Raw genomic sequence first — 19,248 nt, forward strand, 5'->3', positions numbered from 1 at the left:
GTTTATGGGATTTGCAAGCTTTCCCAAGAAAAATCTTTCAGGAGGCTGAACAATTCTGGATGTCTTGCTCCATTTCTATGCATTACCTCTGTTAGTTCAATGGTTAGGAAACATACCTTAGTCTCCTAGACACCTTCACTGGCAATGGTTAGGTTTTAATGTTTAGATTATACTGTATACATGTATTTATGTGTTTTAAATAATTTGGTGTAATGTATGCTTTTATTGTCTGTTGTTTCACAATTATTACTAAACAAGCATTTTAACCTAGAATGAGGACTTGAGAAATGAACAGTTGGTGAGAAATGTTCAGTTTTAAGCCTTAAATGTTTACCTATATCATCTTTAAACCTGAAAATGCTATATAAAGCATAAAACATACCAATGTGTACTTTTTTTTCCAAAGGTCACAGAGCTATCAAGTATAACTAAAAACAGTGAGACTGTAAAAATAACTATCACGCTAACATGTCAACTTCCATCTGGGTCCCCAGTATGCATTCAGTTTTTCAATATCCTTTTCAAGAAGTAAGTTGTTTATTATGATTATGAATGTTTTATGGATAGCTTAAATAGATAGAAAGTCTTTGGCATTCAATCATAGTGCCTGTGCAAATTGTTATATAGCTTGTTATACATTTCAGCAAGTTGAATGTCTAAATTCCATTTTAAAAAATATAAGGCTACATACATGTAAAGCACTATACAGTCAATTCTACTGTATAATCTAGGCACCCATATTTATGCACTTTTTGCTTGTGTAAATGTCTAGAATACTAGCGCCTGTGAAAATACCAGCGGAGCACCTAAACGCTATTCTGTAATAGTGTGGGGATAACATGCATTCTCTGAGGATAAGCAGGATAAAATAACCACACTGACAGGTGATGTCATCTGATGGAGCCCTGCTCTCATGCAACTGCAAGAAGCCTTTGAGGATGCATATGTGAGCTTTCCCACCTACTCCCATTGTGCAGGACCAAGTCAGTCTGTCTTTTTCAATAGAGCAGTGAGGTTGCATTTTCAGCTCAGGGTAATTTCAGCTTCTTTTTAGATGTTTCAACTAACAGAATCATAATATCTAAGGAGCACTTAAGAATGGCACACCATTTATCTACTCTACTAATGCACACCAAAGTTTCTGCTACATCCCAATATGAAGAACCTGCTCTTATGGCTTGAATGATTTACATTTATGTGCTTTTATGTAGATCCCTGACGTAGGCAGATACGCTGAAACACGGACCATGTTGGGTCCTTCAGGAAATGGAAGTTTGACTGCTCAAAACTTGAAGTTCCCTTGTGCTTCTTTCTTGTGCTTCTTGAATGTTGAATGGACAGTAATCAACCACTTGTTAGCTTCCAGGAAACCCACAACTAGAAAATCATATCAATTCAATTGGACTCATATTTCCCCGTGGGCTATGGCTCACAACAGGACCCTTTGTTATGTCTAATATTGCAGATTCTCTCCCACCTCTTTCAACTTTCAGATTCAGGTCTGGAGACCACTTCAGCGTGCCTCCACCTTTCAGCCATATCAGCATATCACCACCACATTGAAGGAAAATGCCTCTTCATATATTAATTAGTTTCAAGGTTCATGAGAGGCCTTATGAACACTAAGCCCACTCTGAAAACTCCTCTTCAAGCCTGAGAAAGCCTCTCTGAGCCTCTAGGTTCTGTTTCACTCAATCAAAATCTGTGAACTACAGGTATTAGTACACAATTTTTATTTATTGCTGGGCTGATAGTCAAAGCAATTTAAGCAGGCAAGAGTTCAATATTCAGTGCTGGCACCTATGTAGCTAAGTGATCAAATAGGACCACGTAAATAGCAGTCCTGTGTTTGGTCCACTGGGAAACAGTGATCATAACGTGATCAAATCTGAGCTGATACCGAGAGAGACGTTGCAAAATAGATCTACTGAAGAGACATTTAATTTTCAAAAGGGTGACTATGATAAAATGAGGAAAATGGTTAAAAGGATCAGTTGCAAAGTTTAGGACTGTAAACCAGGCTTGGATGTTATTCAAAAATACCATCTTGGTGCTAGAAAGGGTTCAAAGAAGAGTGACCAAGATGATAAAGGGGATGGAACTCCTCTCATATGAGGAAAAACTAAAAAGGTTAGAGCTCTTTAGCTTAGAAAAGAAATGGCTGAGGGGAGATATGATTGAAGTCTAGAAAATCCTGAGTGGAGTAGAACTGGTAGAAGTGGATCGATTTTTCACGCTGTCTAAAATTACAAAGACTAGGGGACATTAGATGAAGTTACAACCAATAGGAAGAAATTTTCTTTCACTCAGAAAATAATTAAGCTCTGGAACGCATTACCAGAGGTTGTGGTAAAGCGGTAGCTGGTTTTTTGAAAGGTTTGGACAATTTCCTGGAGGAAAAGTCCATTGCCTGTTATTGAGAAAGACATGGGGGAAGCCACTGCTTGCCCTGGATCGGTAGCATGGAATGTTACTACTCTTTGGGTTTTTGCCAGGTATTAGGGACCTGGATTGGCCGCTGTGAGATCAGGCTACTGGGTTTGATGGACCATTGGTCTGACCCAGTAAGACTATTCTTATGTTCTTATGGTCACAAAGCTAAGTGGCTGCTGGCACTGAATATTGGCCAGTATAGTTTCTGGGTAGTGGCTGAAGCTATGATCCAGCTTTCCTTTCTCCTGTACCCCTCCCCAGATGCCAGATCCCCCCTCCTTCTACAGATGCTTTCCAGCAACACTGCTCCTCCACCCTGATTCTATCTTGCAAGCCCTCCTCCTAATACCAGACTGCTTTCCCTTCTGGCTCCCTCACCCCTAACCCCTCCCCAAACTGTGACCCCCCCCCTAGGGCCTACCTCTGTTCCCTGGTGGTCCAGTGACGTCTGTTAGGCAGGAGCAAACTCCACTTGCTCAAGCCCTTAGAGGAGGGGTGTCAAACTCAATTGCATAAGGGGCCGAAATCAAAAACATAGGCTGTTGCGGGCCAAATTTTTTATTAAGATACTTAGGGGGTCCTTTTATTAAGGTAAACTAACCGATTTAGCATGCGCTAAATGCGCACCTTAATAAAAAGACCCCTTAGTCTTAGTAGAAGTATAGGATTACAACCTCTCCAGTCCCACACTGGCTCTGTGATGTAAACAAAATAAATACAAAAGACTTTTCCTCTCTCTTTTAGGTCCTAGTTCACGCCTGCTGTCTAACACCAGCTCTGGCAGGATACACATTTCAAATCTGACATATTGTAATCCCATATTGATCTGTGTTGTGGTGCCTCCTGCCATCCTTTTATCATTTTTTTTTATTTTACTCTCTTTTATTGTTTTTGTCCTATTTTTACTATTTGATTTTGTTTTCATCGATCCTTATTTTGTCTTTTTATCCTCTCTGATTAAACAACCCGAACATGGCATTGATGCTTTTGGGCTCTGCCTGTTGTAGACCTGTGCAGTGCGGAGTGCCGGGAGCGCCTCTTAATTTTGGCCACTTTTCCCCTGCTACTATCCTGTGTTCGTGGGATCGAGCTCCTGTCTACCGAGGCCTAGTTAAAGTGCCGTGGCCCACTGGTGTTGAGGGATCGCTTTTGGTTGGCGGGGCCCGCCTGGATGTTGTACAGCTGGATGCTTTTGATTGGATGCGCCCTTCGTCGCCTCCATCGGCTCCCCAACTGTTGGTGCCTGGGGAACGTGCTGCGGCAGTGGCAGGGCTCCAATTTTGATGCTGGAGGGAGGAAAATGGAGCACGCTCACTCCCACCAATCGGATGTCTGTTTCAGTGGTGACGGACAAGCACAAGGGCCAATGAGGAACAGTGCCGACCCCAGCCATTCACGCGTCCTCATGCATTTTCTCTGCCGCAGGAAAGAACGACAGGCCAAATCTCTGGCCAGATCGCAGGCCAAACTTAATCACCCCGCGGGCCAGAGTTTGACATGTCTGCCCTAGAGGCTCCCAGTTAAAAATGGCTTATGCAACCTCTAGTGGTAATTTTGCGCCACTACCACTAGAAGTCTGCCTTCCATTTAAGGGCTTGCTAAAAAAGAGAGTAAAGGAGCTTAAAACAGCTGTGGAGAATTTTGGAAGCCCATGGTATTGTAGCCCCAGTTGGGGCAGATTCCAGTTTGATTGGAAGCCCAAGGTTGAAGGTGGCTGCCGGGCAAAACAAAGTAAAAATGAAATTCATAAATAAGTAAACTTTTTTGGAAACAAAAAATTTCCCTAAGTACAAATTTCCATCAGGTATTTGATTTAGCAGTTAGAAATATTGATGCATGGTATTTTAGCATGGTCTTTTTTTTGCCAAAAATGAGCCAAAAAAAAATGTTGACATGAGAGAGAGAGTGAGTGTGTCATCTGCTATAAATACATTCTGCTTGGTTTAACATCTTTTGAAAAAGGACCTTATTCTTCTACATTTGTTACTTGAAAAAAAAGAGGCTTTATATATAAACATTTTTTGGTTTGCAAAAATGGGTCAAAAACATGTTTACTAAAAACAAAAATAGACCAATTCATTGAATGCATGGCATGGCATCGCATGAGGGGAGGGAGCTGGGAAATGGATCAGTTCTGCTTTAATAAAGGTAATGCAATTGAAAGGAAAAAAAAAAAAAAGAATATTGATGCTTTCAGTTTTAGGGTGTTGCTTATGTATTTTGTACTCCAGACTCAGACTGCAGGAGTTAGCCAGACTGACTTTTGCAATTGGCGCTGAGTCCAGATATTCATAGAAACATAGAAGGTGACGGCAGAAAAGGGCTACAGCCCATCAAGTCTGCCCACTCTACTGACCCACCCCATTAAGTCTGAGTGCTGCTCGACCCACATAGGGATCCCACATGGATGTCCCATTTATTCTTAAAGTCGAGCACACTTATGGCCTTGATTACCTGCAGTGACTGGCATTGAATATCTGGTTTATTTTTGGGCGCTATAAACTTAGCTGGCTAAGTAAATATACAACACTGGTTGGCTAAGTTTATAGCTTCCAAAGATAGACCAGCTATGTACACGGCCCAGTTTGGCCACTAATTTTAGCCAGCTAGAGCTTTACATTTTCTGGATAGCTGGCTAAGTCATGCGACATAGCCGGCTAGCTGCTATGCATTAATATTCAGTGGCCATCTCGCACTGAATATTAGCACTTAACTAGCTAAGTGCTATTTAATTAGCCAGAAACTGTTCCTGGCCAGTTAAATAAAGCTAAATATCAGCCGTTCTGGCATTTTAATGAGATTTTTAAATATCTTGTTTGTTTGTTTTTGCTGATTAATGTAGGTAGGGAAGGTTTGTGGGTATGAGGTGGGTGAAGTACAGGCATAGTCAGCTGTGAAAGCTAATGCATGGGTTGGTGCCATGCGCTATTTGTCATGACTGCCAATACCATGGCTGCACTTTATTTTCACCTTAAAGTTTGTTTCTCCCCAATTTAAACCTACCCCCCAGAATACCTGAGCCGATTAGACCTACCCCCCCAATACCTCAAGCTACAGGGACTTAAGAGTTGCTCTGCTAGTTTAATGGTCCAGGATGAGAAAGGTCTGAGCCTGCTGTAGAGATTCAGGCAGCTTGTTCCAAGCATATAGTGCAGCAAAGGTAGAAGGGACGGAGTCTGGAGTTGGCGGTTGAAGAGAAGGGCACAGATAGGAGGGACTTACCAGCTGAGCGGAGCTCACGGTGGGGGTGGGGGTGGGAGACACAGGGGGAGATAAGCGAAGAGAGATAGTGAGGGGCAGCTGAGTGAGTGCATTTGTAGGTCAGTAAGAGGAATTTGAATTATATTTGGAAACGGATGGGAAGCCAATGAAGTGACTTTAGGAGAGGGGTAATGTGAGTATTTTATGTAGTGCAATAAGTTCTGCAACTATTTTATGCTTTTGTGAACAGTTAACACACCTCTAACCAAAACATTACATATTTCTAGGATTTTAAAAATGCTGTCAATGTACCAGGTTGGACGAAACTACTACAGTCCCTCTGATCCTGTGCAAATTCCCCAGCACAGGTATGTTTTACTTTTTGCGTGGTTTTTTTGTTTTTTTTTTTTGCTATATGGGTAAATAATTTTAAGAGTAGTAATTGTTTAAAGTGGCAATGCTACATTCATTATAAGTTTCATCAGATCTGACTAAAACTTACACTCTCTTGTGTTTTTCACTCTCATGTTTGTCAGAATACATAGAAAAGTTCTGTTAAGAATGACATTTTAGAGATGCAGCTTTCAAACAATAACCAACACCTGTTTCTAAATGTTTCCAATTTGGTGCTTTATGCTGCTTACTGTTCTGTGGCACATGCGTTCCTGTTGGATAAACAGCAAAGTTAGAGTGGTGGCAGATGCACTTGTTAGAAACACAAAAAGAAGAATATCAGCTCTAGAACTAAGGGGGTCTTTTACTAAGGCACACTAGCCGATATAGCACATGCTAAATATTAGTGCTTTCTAAATGCTAACGCGCCCATAGAATATAATGGGCGCGTTAGCATTTAGCGCGCCTTAGTAAAAGACCCCCTAAGTGAGGTTCTGCATGAAAATGTAAAAAAAAAAAAAAGAAAAACAGTTTAATAAAGATATTATGGAAATATATTTTAGCATGAGAAAGACTGTAAGACATAAGAATATAAGAATAGCCTTACTGGGTCAGACCAATGGTCAATCCAAGTCACAAGTACCTGGCAAAAGCCCAAATAGTAGCAGTATTCCATGTCACCGATCCACGGCAAGCAGTGGCTTTTCCCATGTCTATCTCAACAACAGACTATGGACTTTTCCTACAGGAACATGTCCAAACTCTTTTTAAAACCAACTACATTAACCACTCTTATCACATCCTCTGGCAACGCATTCCAGAGCTTAACTATTCTCTGAGTGAAAAAATATTTCATCCTATTGGTTTTAAAAGTGTTACTCTAACTTCATTGAGTGTCCCCTAGTTGAGTGTTTCTCAACTTCTTCAAGCCAAATACTCCCTAAGTCTAACAAATATCAACTGAGTACCCCCACCCGAGCTCCGCCCCTGACTCACCCAAGCTCTACCCCAGACCCACCCAGGCTCCACCCCAGATCAACCTAGGCTCCACCCCAGATCCCACCCCCATAATAGCACTGTGTTTCCCTGAAAATAAAACACTGTCATATTAATTTTGGGCCCAAAAAAGGAACTAGGTCTTATTTTCAGAGTAGGTCTTATTTTTTTTCATGTACATTGATCATCTTTTCCTTCCTCTCCTTCACCCCAATACTTCCTCTTTCCTTTCTCTCTCCCACATGTGCTGCATCTTTCCTCTCCTCTCACCCATCCCCTTGTGCAGTATCTTTCTATCCCTTCCTCCCTCCCTCCCTTTGTGTAGCAGAACCCTCGCAGCTTCTGTTCCTCCCATCCCCTGTGCAGCAGAACCTTTGCTGCTTCTGTCCCTCTCATCCAGAACCCTTGAAGCTTCTATCCCTCCCTTCCACGGGGGTGCAGCATCTTTCTATCCCTCCCATCCCCGCCACCGCACCCCCCTCTGTGCACCCCCCCAGCTAACCCTTTCATCTCTCCCTATCATTCGAACCCCAACCGTGAGACTGAAATACCTGGTAACAAACGGCAGCATCGGCAGCACAGGCTGCATCGTGGCCTTCTCACGCCCGGGCATTCCTCTGCCGCATCACTGATGATGTCATCAGCAACACAGAAACGATGCACTCTGTGCTGCCGACGCTGCCATTTGTTACCAGGTATTTTGGTCTCACGGTCAGGGTTCGGATGGGAGGGAGAGATGGAAGGGTCAGCATGGGGCATGGGGGGGAAGCGGGGGGAAGTGCTGCTGCTGGCGACTAGGGCTTATTTTCAGGGGTAGGGCTTATATTAAGACCTACCCTGAAAATCATGCTAGGGCTTATTTTCGGGGTAGGGCTTATTTTCGGGTAAACATGGTAGTACTAATTGTAATGCAATTTCCTCCATCCATTTTTCATATACACACAATATAATCTTATCTACTATAATAAAACCCTAAGTGCGCATGCGCACTGTTACCTGCGTGGTCCGTGATCCGTATGTCTGTGGCCAGCAAGAGTGCGCATGCGTGCTTTGACCCCCCCCCTTAACTCACTGTAAGGAAGGAAGGAAGTTCGTTGTCGTCAACCCCCCCCACCGCACTCAAACCTCCGTTGAGCCTCCCATCCGCCTCTCCCTCCCTAGTGATGTAGGCCCTATGAAGAATCTTGAATTGAGTTTCCTGCCAAGCCGCAGATTTCACGTAGTCAAAAAAGATATGCAGGGGTAACTCATTCAAATCAAAATTACTGTCAAGTGACTGAAGAGGTCAATAGAACAAAAATAAAGTCACTGCTAGTTCATCAATACACTTAAGAAACTTATTTTTTATTTAGAACTCTGCTCAGAGACATGAAGGCTGAAAACTTGGCCTCACCTACCAATCATTGCAGTGTTCAAAAAGGATTTTTAATTTAAAGTACCTTTTAATATGCTAGCTAAAAAGCTATGCTGAAAATATAAATGCTTCCATGAATTTTATAGTTATGAAAAAAGACTTAACTTTGAATAGTGACTGGTTCCGACGTGCACGTTTCGTGGCTGCGTCAGGGAACCGACAATACAGCTGGATTTAGAGCTGGTAGTGAAGTCACTGAAAGCAAGAAATAAATGCTGTAAACAACAATTCTTTAAAGAATTTCTTTATTTCTTGCTTTCAGTGACTTCACTACCAGCTCTAAATCCAGCTGTATTGTCGGTTCCCTGACGCAGCCACGAAACGTGCACGTCGGAACCAGTCACTATTCAAAGTTAAGTCTTTTTTCATAACTATAAAATTCATGGAAGCATTTATATTTTCAGCATAGCTTTTTAGCTAGCAGATTTCACGTAAGCATATAAGGTGTGAAAAAGCTCCAGAAAGGTATCGGAGGTATAGGAGGCCGCCAAATCCCTATTCCAAAGATCCCGAAGATGAGTGAGGTGCCCCTGAGGGGTAGAAGAACGGACCACCCCCATACCACACCGAGAGGGAATTATTGCTGATAGGGGACATCCCACCGAGCCTGAAATTGGGCAAAAGAGGAAAAAATGCCCGTATCCCAATCAATCATGTGGGAGAGAAGGGAGGCTCCCCGAGATTCCCACGCCACGAAAAGCGAGTTGCCAAGGCCCGGGGAGAAATTAGTTGCAAGAAGGGAGAAGCAAAAGGAGATTGAGCCTGCGCCTTGCGCCACCACTGCCATGCCATGATGAAGGGGTGCAGGAATCGCAATTTGAAGGGCAGGTCACCCCCCTGACCGCGAGGAGAGTGCAGGAGATTGAGAAAGGTAAAGGGCGCACACCATCCTGCCATCCATCCTGGAGGAGAGAACTGGGCAGTAGGGAGGAGCTGAGTGATAGAAGGTTCAAAGACGACTCTTTCATACTTCCCCCTTCCAGTACAGCATATTGAATATTTTTAAAATCTGGAAGGAGGTGAGTTCAGCATACACTGTCTCCCAATCAGTCTTCAATTTCTCACTCATGTACGAGTCGAACGGCCAATCAAGCATTCTGATGTTTTACCTCAGTCTTTCACAGGGTTGAAATCTCATTGGATGAGCTCCATGATCTCATGGCTCTTACCGCAAGACTTCAGCACCCGGACAGCAGGAAAACAGGTGGCTTTGCTTGTTCCCACCCTCATGGACGAAACGTATAAGAGCTGCTACATTATATGCGCGAATGTCAGGAAGACCCAGACCTCCCTCCCTCTTGGAAAGAGTCAGCTTCGTGTAAGCGATACGCATTGAGTGATGGCGCCAAAGAAAGGTAGTGAAAAGAGATCGCACTTTGCAGACGTCCCGTTGCAACACCCAGAAAGGTACCGTCTGTAGAGGGTATAGAAGTTTGGGAGCAGCATCATTTTAATCAAAGCTGCCCTTCCCAGCAAGGACAACGGAAGATCTCGCCAAGCGGTACATAAAGCTCCAATTTTATCTATAGCAGCCACAGCCTTACATCGGTACATAACCCGAGGATTCATGTGTAGGTAGATGATCCGGTAATGCATTGGCTTGTGTACAGGAGGAATCTGCAGCATATCGTGCCAGGGTTCCCATCCCATCCCCACCAGAGGTAACAGTTCAGATTTTGCATAGTTCACATTAAGACCCGAAATGGCACCAAACTCAGCCACCAGACGCAATGCCACAGGCAAGTGGCGAGGGGCCTGTTCCAAAAAGAGCAAGATATCATCCGCAAACAAGGTAATATGACATTCCATGTTCCCTATATGGATACCTCGTAGTTCAGGACTGGTATGGATTTTAATAGCTAACGGCTCAATGGCTAGGACAAACAGTAAGGGTGAAAGGGGGCAGCCCTGGCGAGTCCCCCTACAAAGCGGAAAGGTAGGTAATAAACCGCCATTAATGATAAGTCGTGCCTGTGGTGCAGTGTAAAGGCCCCCGATCCAGTGGAGGAATGGCCCATCAATGCCGTACTCCGGTAGAACCCAAAAGAGATATTGCCAGGAAATACTATCAAAGGCCTTTTCCATATTGAAGCCGGTGATCGCGGAAGTACCACCCTTTCCCCTGTGCTTATGCAACGCCGTTAACGCTTTAAGGAGATTCATGGAGGCATAACGCTGAGGGACGAACCCCACCTGATCATCCTCGATGAGCCTGGGAAGGTACAAGTTCAACCTAGTCCCCAGGATAGCCGCTAATAGCTTGACTTCCTGATTCAGCAAGGAGATCAGGCAGTAGGAGCCAACTTGAGCAAGGTCCTTTCCAGGTTTGGGAAGCAAAGTAATATGAGCTAGATTATACTGGAGGCCCGAAGCAGAGTGTGCCAGAAGATTGAAATAGTTCCCAAAGGGTTGGGCTAGTAGATCAGGCAAGAGTTTGAAGTATTCCAGGCCAAACCCATCGGGGCCTGGAGATTTAGCAAGTTTCAGCTTTTTTATCCCCAGACGTACTTCCTCTAGAGAGATGGGAGCATTCAAGTGCTCCACCTGGTCCTCTGGTAGTCGCGGAAGGCGAAGATCCCGGAAGAATCTATCCCTGTCTTCCTCAGTGAAATCCCTCCTGGCGTAGAGGGAACTGTAGAAGTCTACAAATTGTTCCCGGATCTGCGCCTCCCTTGTGAAGCACTCTCCCCCCTAGTATTCTTAACCTTGCGGATAATTTGTTTTTTTCCGATAGGGCCGAACTAAGTTCGCCAGAAGTTTGCCCGCCTTACCTCCCCATTGATAAAGGCAGAATTTCTGATAGTAAATATCTTGACGGGCTCGGTGGTCCAATATCTCGTTAATCTGGAGGTGTAGAGCTTTAATTTGTTGGCCCTCCAGCCTATCCAGACTCAGCCGGTGCCTCCGGCGCAGTGCCACCAGTTGTGCCAAAACAGCAAGGAACTGCTCCCTTTGCTTTTTCCGTTTAGTAGCAACATATTGGATGATATGACCCCATAGTACCGCCTTAGAAGCATCCCAAAATACCGCCGGATCCACATCTGAGGTATTATTATGCCGATCATAATCCAGCCAATGGGCCCTGAGGAATGTGTGAAAATCCTTATCAGAATACAAGGCCGTGGAAAACCTCCAGGTCCTATCCCCCCTTTGATCCGTGATCTCCAAGGTGAGAACTACTGCTGAATGGGTCCGAAAGTGGGGTGTCAGCAATGGTGGCCCGGTCCACCTGTGAGAAGATAGTATGTGACACCAGAATGTAATCCAGACGAGAATACATATTAGGAGGGTTAGAGTAAAACGAGACTGGAAGACTGGGCAAACAAGTGGCAAATGAGTTTTAACGTACAGAAATGCAAGGTCATGCATGTAGGGAAAAAGAACCCGATGTTCAACTACAAAATGGGGGGAACACTACTAGGGGTGAGTAACCTTGAAAGGGACCTGGGGGTGATGGTAGACACATCACTGAAACCATCGGCGCAGTGTGCGACAGCCTCAAAGAAAGCAAACAGAATGCTGGGCATCATCAAAAAGAGTATCACAACCAGGACGAAAGAAGTCATCATGCCGCTATATCGCGCAATGGTGCGCCCGCACCTGGAGTACTGTGTGCAGTACTGGGCGCCGTACCACAAGAAGGACATGGCGGTACTCGAGGGAGTGCAGAGGAGAGCGACTAAACTGATAAAAGGTATGGAAAATTTTTCATACGCTGACAGGTTAAAAATGCTGGGTCTGTTCTCCCTGGAGAAGAGGAGACTTAGAGGGGACATGATAGAAACCTTCAAAATCCTAAAGGGCATAGAGAAAGTAAATAAGGACAGATTCTTCAAACTGTGGGGAGCCACAAACACTAGGGGTCACTCGAAGAAATTGAAAGGGGACAGGTTTAGAACAAATGCTAGGAAGTTCTTTTTTACCCAGAGGGTGGTGGACACATGGAACGCACTTCCAGAGGATGTGATAGGCCAGAACTCTGTACAAGGGTTCAAGGAGGGTTTGGATAGGTTCCTGGAGGATAAGGGGATAGAGGGGTACAGATAAAAATTGAGGTAGGTTGTAGAGGTGTTCAGAAACCAATTCACAGGTCATGGACCTGATGGGCCGCCGCGGGTGCGGACCGCTGGGCGAGATGGACCTCTGGTCTGACCCAGTGGAGGCAACTTCTTATGTTCTTATGTTCTTATGTGTACTCTCGGTCGAAGAGATGAAGAATTCTCCACACATCTACCACCGAGAGATGATTGCAGAGGAAGTTCACCCCCATAAATGTGAATCCCTCGGGCGCGGCTTGGCAGGAGAACAGTCCAAAGTAGGGTCAGCGGTAACGTTGAAGTCCCCTCCAACAATCAATTGATAGGTAGGCTACTGTGCTATGACACCCAAGAGCCCAGAATAAAATTTATGGTTATAGACATTCGGGGTGTAAAGATTACAAAATAGAAGCGGAAAGCCCCAGAGCTCCCCCAATCCTAGGACATAACGTCCCTCCTTATCCTGAATTGTCTTATGAATGTGTAATGTTTTTGCGCTAGGATCGCCACCCCCCACTGTCTACTGTTATAGGCAGAATATCTCACATCTCCGACCCAATCTCTACACAGCTTCTCATGCTCGGCAGCAGACAAATGAGTTTCTTGGAGAAACGCTACATCTACATGGTGCTGGCGAAGCCAAGTAAGAATTTTCTTGCACTTTATGGGGGAGTGTATACCATCAACGTTAAGAGTAGCAATAATCAAATTAACCATAGCTATGGAGCAAAAAGAGCCACCACTGTACCCAGAGGGTGACGGAAACCAAACAAACCAAGAAGCAGACCCCCCAGCTAGGTCTACTCCCCAGAAAAAAAGGGAAAGAAACCGGATTTTTCCTGCAGTCCCCCCAGTCCCCAGTCTGCCATCCAACCCACCCCAGCCCCTAGCGCACCCCACTCACCAAGCAACCACATCCATGCATATGAAAAATAAAAGGAATAGCCTGGCAAGGAAGGGGAGACAGGGTGCAGAGCCTGGCAGGGAGGGGGACAGGGTACAGAGCCTGGCAGGGAGTGTGGGGTTGGGTGCAGAGCCTGGCAGGGAGTGAGGGGGGCTGGGTGCAGAGCCTGGTATATATTAGTACACAATTTGGTTCAGAATGGTTTTTTTTCTGGTTTTCCTACTCTAAATCTAGGGTGCATCTTATGGTCTGGTGCATCTTATGGAGCGAAAAATACGGTACTTTCCTTTACAGAATACTAGTGTAGCAATATCAACACATATGCATAATTTAGGCATGACCATTTACATCATTCATAATGGTGGTGAAGTGCTTGCATTTAGAATGTTTAAAATGCATAAAGTATATAATACAATAATTTGCACATGTAGCTGTGTGCTCCATTCATGTATACACTGTCACTTCCGACATGGCAGAGGAAAGGCCCTGCCGGGGTTGGCCACGAGCAGCCTGCTTACAGGGCTGCCTCTTCTGATCGGCTGCTGCTTCGGTAAGTGAGGGGAGTCCAGGAGACCATACCCGCACAGAGAAAGGGAGGGCAGATGGGATGGGGTGGGGGTAGACCAGAAGTGTTGGGGGGAGGGTTCACCAGGTCCATCAGGGTGCAGGGAATAGGAGATGGATGGATGCTGGACCCATAAGTGGGGATAGAAGGGAGGGGAAGAGAAAGCGGGAAAGAATGGGGGGAGAGAAAGTGAAACACTCCACAATCACACAACCCCAAGGAAACCAACATTCAATACTCCAAACACTTAGGGGATATATTCGCCTGTTCCCTAATTAAAAGGAATTAACTTTCAATATAGTGTTATACTATCATAATATATTCAGCTCAAAGGATACCTTAAGGAAAGGAGAAAAGAGCCACTGCTCATTAGCTTTTGAGCAGGCTGTATTCACGAGCTACCTCATTGGCTCCAAAACCTCATCCTCCCTATGGTTCTTTGTCAATTTTATAATCTCATAATCAAATAATTAGTTTTATAGTTTTTAATTTAGTAATAAATCATTTTATAATTTTTAAATAAGTTTTTATGTTAAAAAAAACTTTCTCAGAGCTAAACACTACATTCCAGACTTGCTTTCTTAAGCTGGAGGGGGCCTAACAGAGGTACTCGGGAGTGACCATAAAATCACTTCCCGCTAGTGTGTTAGAACTGCGATTGGATGAGTGCTAGCATAAAATATGCACAAAAGCCTTAAGCTACACCACTTATCTCTATCCCTTGCAGTTCAAAGTATCATCAGTATTCTACACTCTTGTTCAAAAACAGCAAATCTGTTAAGCCCATCAGCCAAAAGATTTGCCATAATTAAGTACAATTTATGATACAAGTTGTTTTTTTTCCTAACTTAGGGGTCTAACACCAATATACTTGATATACAGGGGGTTAATCAGATGAGCGCTTACCTCCGTGAACTTTTATTCCTAAAATATTTTCTGACTGTGTTCTGTCCTCTTTTTATGTTTCAGATTGACTCTGTGGCCAGGATTTTCTGTTTCCATCATGCAGTTTGAAAACAGGTTGATGTTAAGTGCTGATGTAAGCCACAAAGTCCTACGTAGTGAAACAGTTTTGGACTTCATGACCAACCTATACAATAAAATAGGCCCACAGAAATTTGTAGAGACCTGTCTAAAGGAGCTGCTTGGTCTTGTTGTCCTTACAAGGTAAAGGAAAAACTGTGCCTTGTTATTATTTTATTGCCTTTAGCTACACAAAGCTTTTAATTTCAGCTATAGTGACTTTGATATACAGTATAGTTTGTTTTTGGTGCTTTGCTGTTAGAGCCTTTGGACAGAGCTATAGCAGTGCTCAAAATTCCATTAAGAAGCTGTGATATTTATTTGGAATGTTCATATGATTGTGTCAAAACATTTCTTTTTTAGTTACTTCTTCCTGGCTTACTTGGGAAGCGGCACCAGTGACAGTCTAGGACAGGGATAGGGAACTCCGGTCCTCGAGAGCCGTATTTTCAAGATTTGTCCAATGAATATGCATGAGATCTATTTGCATGCACTGCTTTCAATGCATATTCATTGGGGAAATCCTAAAAACCCGACTGGAATACGGCTCTCGAGGACCAGAGTTCCCTACCCCTGGTCTAGGAGGTCTGACAAGTTTGCGAACTAGCCTCCATGCGCTTACGTTGGCAGCACTGTACAAACTCAGGTTTCATAACCTTGGTATATCAGTGTCTCATAGCTGTGTTCATGTCGACCTGTGGCGGTGTCTTGCTGAGTGGAGTTCATTATTGTTGTTGCGTATTTTTGTGTGCCGTCATGAGAATGTCAGAGCTTGAATTAGAGCAATGAATAAACACTAAATTTCTTGTTAAACTTGACATGAGTGCAAGTGAAATCAGGGACATGCTAGTCCAAGTTTATGGGGATAGTGCCATGAAGAAAACAGCAGTGTACAAATGGATTAAACGTTCTTCTGATGGGAGAGAACATGTCACTGATGAGAAAGGTCAGGGCGGCCAGTAACAAGCAGAACTGACGAAAACATTTCAAAAATTCATCGAATTGTGCATCAAAATTGGCAGCTGACTGTGAGAAGCATAGCAGACCAAATAAACATCAATAGAGAAACAGGAAAATCTTAACTGAAAATCCTGGCATGGGAAAGGTATATGCAAAAATGGTCCTGAAGGAGCTCACCAATGAACAAAAGCAAAGAAGAGTCGAAGTTTGCCAAGACCTTTTGGAGAGGCAAGACAACATTTTGAGCTGTGTTATCACTGGTGATGAAACAAGGGTGTACCAATACATGGAAACATGAAGTCAGATAAATGCCAAATGGCCCATTCAGTCTGCCCATTTGCAGTAACCATTATCTTTTCCTCTCTCTAAGAAATCCCACATGCCTATCCCATGCTTTCTTGAATTCAGACACAGTCTCTGTCTCCACCACCTCTTCCAGGAGACTGTTTGAGACTGTTCCATACTTCTACCACTTTATCTGTAAAAAAGTATTTCCTTAGATTACTCCGGAGCCTGTCACCTCTAAACCTCTTCCTATGCCCTCTCATTCTAGAGCTTCCTTTCAAATGAAAGAGACTTGACTCATGCGCATTTACGCCACATAGGTATTTAAATGTCTCTATCATATCTCCCCTCTATCATATCTTCCTCCAGAGTATACATATTGAGATCTTTAAGTCTAACCCAATACACCTTATGATAAAGACCACTCACCATTTTATTAGCCTTCCTCTGGACTCCAGAATTGTACACAATATTCTAAATGAGGTCTCACCAGAGTCTTAAACAAAGGCATTAAAACCTCCTTTTTCCTACTGGCCATACCTCTTCTTTTACACCCTAGTATCCTTCTAGCTTTCGCCGTCACCTTTTCAACCTGTTTGGCCACCTTAAGATCATCACTCATAGTCACAACCAAGCCCCGCTCTTCTGTCGTGCACATAAGTTCTTCACCCCCCTAAACTGTACTGTTCCCATGGGTTTATGCTGCCCAAATGCATGACCTTGCATTTCATAGCATTTTCATTTTAGCTGCCAAATTTCAGACCATTCTTCAAGCTTCGCTAGGTCTTTCATCAAGTTATTCACACCATTCGGGGTGTCTACTCTATTGCAGATTTTGGTATCATCTGCAAAGAGGCAAATCTTACCCGACAGCCCTTCAGCAATATCATTTATAAAAATGTTAAAAAGAACAAGCCCGAGAACAGAACCTTGAGGCACACCACTGGTAATATCCCTTTCCTCAGAATGATCTCCATTGATCGCTACCCTCTGTTGCCTTCCACTCAACCAGTTCTTGACCCATCCCGAGGGCACTCAGTTTATTTATTAGACCATCTGTAAGGAACACTGTCAAAGGCTTTACTAATATCTAAATACACCACATCTTGTGCACTCCCTCTATCCAAGTCTCTGGTCACCCAGTCAAACAAAGTGTCAAAGAGCACAATTCTCCACAACCAAAAAAAGTTCCACCAGTCCAAATCAAAAGTCAAAACAATGTTGCTAACCCTTATCAGAGGGATTGTTCATTATGAATTTGTACCAACTGGACAAACAGTTAACCAAGTTTACTATTTGGAAGTGCTGTTTGAAAAAGACAAAAACAACCTGAACTTTTCACCAACAATTCATGGCTCTTGCATCACGACAATGCACCAGCTCACACTGCATTGTCTGTGAGGGAGATTTTAGAAAGAAACCAAATAACTGTATTGGAATAACCCCCCCTACTCATCTGATCTGGCCCCTAATGACTTTTTTCTTTACTCACAGTTAAAGGAAATATTGAAAGGAAGACATTTTGATGACCTTCAGGACAAGGGTAATACGATGACAGCTCTGATGGTCATTCCAGGAAAAAAGTTCCAAAATTGCTTTGAAGGGTAGAATAGGCACTGACATCAATGCATAGCTTCCCAAGGGGAGTACTTTGAAGGTACCTGTAGTGATATTCAGCAATGAGGTTTGTAGCACTTTTTCTAGGATGTTCACAAACTTAATTGTCAGACCTCAAAGATTAGATTCCTTCAGAGTGAAAAAAACACTGTAGTCCAGAGTAAATTGCTTAGATATAACCCCTCCCCTTTTATAAAACCGTGGAGCGGTTTTTAGCGCCGGCTGCAGTGGTAACAGCTCTGATGCTCATAGGAATTCTATGAGCGTTGGAGCTGTTAGTGTTGAGGCCAGCACTAAAAACCACACTATGGTTTTATAAAACGGAGGGATAATTTGATAGGCAGTATATTAAATAGAAATAAAATATGAAACAAAACTCTCTGGTACAAATGTTGTTTGTTTTTTTCAAAATAACATCCTTTATACAGGTAAAACTGTTAAATTTATTTATTTGCATTAATAATAATATATATATTTCACACTCAATGAAACACAAAGAAATCATAGTCCACATCAATGGGATGAAATAACTGAAATATTAAATTAAATAAGAAATTTAAAATTAAAGAATTAACCCCACCTCCATCATCCAGACTTTACAAAATTTAACTATATCCACATTTATTATCCCTCAACGGGTGCCGGACTTGATGGACCTAGGGTCTGTTCCAGAGATGGCGCTTCTTATGTTAATTGGTAGTCTTTCAAGTTGGGCAGGATCAAAGTAAATATACCTCATGAAATTCAGTGTTATCACACATTTACAGGGGAACTGAAGGAAGAAAACTCCTCCTAACCTTGTTACCCTGTCTTTCAATTTCAGAAACTCTTTTTGACGTAGCTGTGTGGTCTTAGCCACATCCGGAAAAATCTGGATTGGCTGACCACAGAACTGGGCATCTTTTCTCCAGAAATACAACTTCAATATATTAATTTTCTCTTGTTCAGTCAAGAGGGTGACCTGAAGAGTTGCTCTTGTAGCAATATCCTTCTGAGAGGATTCAACACAATTAGATTAATTAATTCTAAATTGGCAATCTATTTTATCGCCCCCCTGATGTCCCCAGTTTGAGGAACAAACATATATCGAAATTCTGAAATAACCAATTCATCAGATTTATCTAATTGAACTATCTCCTTTAAGGGGTCCTTTTATCAAGCTGCGCTAGCGGGGTTAGCCCGTCGGACATTGCATCACACGCTAACCCCCAAGGCCGGCTAAAAAACTGACGCCTGCTCAATGCAGGTGCTAGCGGCTAGTGCAGCAGGCGGTTTAACGCGCCTTAAACCCCTACCGCAGCTTGATAAAAGGACCCCTAAATATCTATGAAACAGTATCTCAGAAGACAAAAGATGACATATGGGGAAATTAAATCTATGTAATGTTTTTGACCACGTACGATTTTCTAGAAATTCCATT

General features: G+C 43.3%; 1 protein-coding gene across 3 annotated transcripts in view; it reads left to right on the forward strand.

Annotated features, from left to right (window-relative positions):
* The window catches only part of PIWIL4 (piwi like RNA-mediated gene silencing 4), a 211,334-nt gene that overhangs the window by 41,542 nt on the left and 150,544 nt on the right, over positions 1-19,248 (forward strand). For all 3 annotated transcript variants that reach the window (XM_033947501.1, XM_033947500.1, XM_033947502.1), the window contains exons 6-8: positions 407-528; positions 5,922-6,002; positions 14,913-15,110. In XM_033947501.1, the coding sequence (XP_033803392.1) occupies positions 407-528; positions 5,922-6,002; positions 14,913-15,110 (401 nt within the window). The remainder of the gene's footprint in view (positions 1-406; positions 529-5,921; positions 6,003-14,912; positions 15,111-19,248) is intronic.

This window comes from Geotrypetes seraphini, chromosome 6 (genome assembly GCF_902459505.1).
Source record: "Geotrypetes seraphini chromosome 6, aGeoSer1.1, whole genome shotgun sequence".
Lineage (NCBI taxonomy): Eukaryota > Metazoa > Chordata > Amphibia > Gymnophiona > Dermophiidae > Geotrypetes > Geotrypetes seraphini.